Source organism: Myotis lucifugus, unplaced genomic scaffold (genome assembly GCF_000147115.1).
Source record: "Myotis lucifugus unplaced genomic scaffold, Myoluc2.0 scaffold_215, whole genome shotgun sequence".
NCBI lineage: Eukaryota > Metazoa > Chordata > Mammalia > Chiroptera > Vespertilionidae > Myotis > Myotis lucifugus.
This window is the reverse complement of record NW_005871263.1, coordinates 1,401,804-1,405,318: the sequence shown is the minus strand read 5'-3', so window position 1 is coordinate 1,405,318 and position 3,515 is coordinate 1,401,804. Positions and strand designations below refer to the sequence as shown.

The window sequence follows — 3,515 nt, the reverse complement described above, 5'->3', positions numbered from 1 at the left end:
CTTTGCATTGAGCCTTGGGCAGAGCTGGGAAAAAAGTGTTCTTGGTCCAGAGGGTGACAGGAAATGTCTGGTAAATTCTGGGCTTGGAGTCCCAATATTCAGGGGACAGCCCTCACAGAGTGGGCAGTCTGGGTGGAGACTGAGGTAGACAAGACAACCAGGATAATGGTAGCTGGAGATAAGGGCTAGGAAGGAAGTTCTCCAGCAGGTGGAGCGGGGAGGGCCTCTTGGAGGCGGTGGGCTACAAGCTCAGTCCTGAGTGTCCTACAGGCATCTTAGAAGCCTGGCTGGGTGGCCCTGGGGCCTTGGATCCTTCCTTAGCAGTAGGAAGACCCACAAAGCCAGCAGGCTGGGTCAGTGTTTCATCCCGTCCCTCCCTGCCCTCCACCCCCCAAGGGTGCCTGGAGATGTCATTTCTCCAGCTCTCCGGGGCAGAGGTCACCCCAGCTCAGCAGATAACGCTGAAAGTTGAGCAATGCCTGCTTGCCCGCCAGGGCCGGGGCTGGGGTCAGTGGGCCGGGGGTCAGCCCCAGGCAGGCTGGGAGCTCTTGCCTGGGCCTGAGTAACAGAGGGGTGGGCCCAAGGAGCTGCTCAAATGGCCTAGGAATGGGGCTGGGGAGGGCAAGGGGCTGCTTGAGCCCACTCAACAGGGAGGGCCTCATACACATTTAAATAAATCCAGGACGGGCCATGCGTTTTGCCCAGCTGTGACCCAGGGGCAGTAGAAGCCTCCTCCTGGCAGGGTGAAAAAGTGAACCCTGGGTCCAGGCCCACCCGCAATGCATGGTAGGGACTTGGTGAATACGGGGGAAGTCCCTTCTCTCTCCTGCCTGGTCTCCAGGGGGCCTGGCTTGACCCCCTGCCCACCAGCCTCAGAAACAGGTTTAGTGGCCGTGGGTGGGCAAATAGGTCTTAGTACACTCAGATAAGGGCTTTCCTTTTGAGACTAATGGGGGACATGAGGCCGTGTGACCTCGGGTGTGTGAGGCCCCCTGGACCCTCTGAACTCTGGGAGAGGCCCTTCTTTCTGATATGCATCCCCAATGGACTTACACTAAGCCTCTTGGCCATCTGTGGTGGAGACAGCCATACAACTAATAACAGTAAGGACACCTTCATGGAACCTCCGAGAAGTGAAGTGACTTGCCCAAGGTCACACAGTGTGGCAGAGCCAAGTACTCTGTCCCTTTCCACCTTCCTGGGGCCCAGGTCAGGTTGGGGTGGGGCTGGAGAAGACCCAGGTGTGGCAGGTGAGGAGGCTGGGGTGGGGTGGGGGGTCCTATCCCGCCTAGGCCCGGTGGAGCGCCCCCTCCAACCTCCTTCCCCTCCAACCGCCGCGCCCCCCCCCCCCCACTCGTATTGGAGGTGGCTTTGAGAGGGGAGTCACCACAGGAGTGGAATCTCTTCCTTCCAAGAACTGGGGATGGGGGCAAGTTTAGGGGCAGAGCCGCGTCCGAGGAAGGGGAGGGGAGATGCTCACCTCTCCAGGAGGCAGAGCTCGGGGTTGAGGTCTCCAGGCTCCCGCCTGGGGAGTACCTTCTCTGTGGGGCGCCGGGGCTGGGCGCCGCTGACCCTGAAGCCGCCGCCTTCTCCAGCAGGGGGCGGGCCGCCGCCGCGTTTCGGGTGGGGTAAGTCGATCGGGTTGCCCCCTCCCTGGATTCCCTCCCACTTTCAGTACATCCTCCAAGCCCAGAGGGGGCGGTCCGGGGGCGGGGTCGCGCCTCCCCTTCTTGCTCCCAATCCCAGGTCAGCCGGGTGGGAGTGGGCAGGGGGCGTTTAGGCCGCCCTCCGGGGCTAGGGGACCCCCAAAGCGTGCGCTCCTGGTTTTCCGTCAGGCCGCCGACCTCTCGGGGGTCTCAGGCGGCCACGGTGCGGCTGTGTCCCGGCGGCCGCGGGAGGGGCCGGGGCGGCCGCCTGTGACGCACCGTTGCCATGCGCCGCCTTATAAATAACCGGGCTCAGGAGAAACTTTAGCGAGTCAGAGCCGCGCACGGGACCGGGAAGGGGACCTACCACAGGGTCCAGCAGCCAGCCCCCGCACTAGTAGCAGCCACCCCAGCAGCAGCAGCAGCAGCAGCGGCGGCAGAAGCGAAGCGGCAACACAGCGGCCACAGTTCGCAGCGAGGAGGCCGCGCCACCTGCGGGCCGGCCGGAGCGGGCAGCCCCCAGCCCCCTCCCCGGGCACCCGCGTTCATGCAACGCCTGGTGGCCTGGGACCCAGCATGTCTCCCCCTGCCGCCGCCACCTGCCTTTAAATCCATGGAAGTGGCCAACTTCTACTACGAGGCGGACTGCTTGGCTGCTGCGTACGGTGGCAAGGCGGCCCCCGCGGCGCCCCCCGCGGCCAGACCCGGGCCGCGCCCCCCCGCCGGCGAGCTGGGTAGCATCGGAGACCACGAGCGCGCCATCGACTTCAGCCCGTACCTGGAGCCGCTGGGCGCGCCGCAGGCCCCGGCCACGGCCACGGACACCTTCGAGGCGGCTCCTCCCGCGCCCGCCCCCGCGCCCGCCTCCTCCGGGCAGCACCACGACTTCCTCTCCGACCTCTTCTCCGACGACTACGGGGGCAAGAACTGCAAGAAGGCGGCCGAGTACGGCTACGTGAGCCTGGGGCGCCTGGGGGCCGCCAAAGGCGCGCTGCATCCCGGCTGCTTCGCGCCCCTGCACCCGCCGCCCCCGCCGCCGCCGCCGCAGCCCTCCGAGCTCAAGGCGGAGCCGGGCTTCGAGCCCGCGGACTGCAAGCGGAAGGAGGAGGCCGGAGCGCCGGGCGGCGGCGGCGCAGGCATGGCGGCTGGCTTCCCGTACGCGCTGCGCGCCTACCTCGGCTACCAGGCGGTGCCGAGCGGCAGCAGCGGGAGCCTGTCCACGTCCTCGTCGTCCAGCCCGCCCGGCACGCCAAGCCCCGCCGACGCCAAGGCGCCCCCGGCTGCCTGCTACGGGGGGGCGGCGCCGGCGCCCTCGCAGGTCAAGAGCAAGGCCAAGAAGACCGTGGACAAGCACAGCGACGAATACAAGATCCGGCGCGAGCGCAACAACATCGCGGTGCGCAAGAGCCGCGACAAGGCCAAGATGCGCAACCTGGAGACGCAGCACAAGGTCCTGGAGCTCACGGCCGAGAACGAGCGGCTGCAGAAGAAGGTGGAGCAGCTGTCCCGCGAGCTCAGCACCCTTCGGAACTTGTTCAAGCAGCTGCCCGAGCCCTTGCTCGCCTCCTCCGGCCACTGCTAGCGCGGCCCCCGCGCGCGTCCCCCTGTCGGCCGGCCTCCGCGCTGCCGGGCGCGCGGCGGCCGCGAGACTCCGGGAAGCGCCCGCGCTCCCGCTCCCGCCCCCGCCGTGGTGGCGGCCGCCAAAACTTTGGCACTGGGGCACTTGCAGCGCGGGGAGCTCGGTCGGTAACTTTAATATTTGATTATTTCTCTATTTAATATTATTGGTCGAAACCAGCCCTGCAGAAAGTTCACCAACTCGGGCATTTTATATGAAAAAGGGTTATTTGTATTATTGACATAATAATT

General features: G+C 65.8%; 1 protein-coding gene across 1 annotated transcript; it reads left to right on the top strand.

Annotated features, from left to right (window-relative positions):
- The first annotated feature begins 1,739 nt into the window (after positions 1-1,739).
- Positions 1,740-3,447, top strand: CEBPB (CCAAT/enhancer binding protein beta). The gene has a single exon (XM_006097972.2). It carries the CDS (start codon positions 2,194-2,196, stop codon positions 3,226-3,228), a length of 1,035 nt encoding a protein of 344 aa, XP_006098034.1. The 5' UTR covers positions 1,740-2,193; the 3' UTR covers positions 3,229-3,447.
- Positions 3,448-3,515: the final 68 nt, after the last annotated feature.

What these genes read in the sequence shown, in the direction of transcription:
- CEBPB (XM_006097972.2), top strand. Translation starts at nt 2,194, where the DNA reads ATGCAACGCCTGGTGGCCTGGGACCCAGCATGTCTCCCCCTGCCGCCG.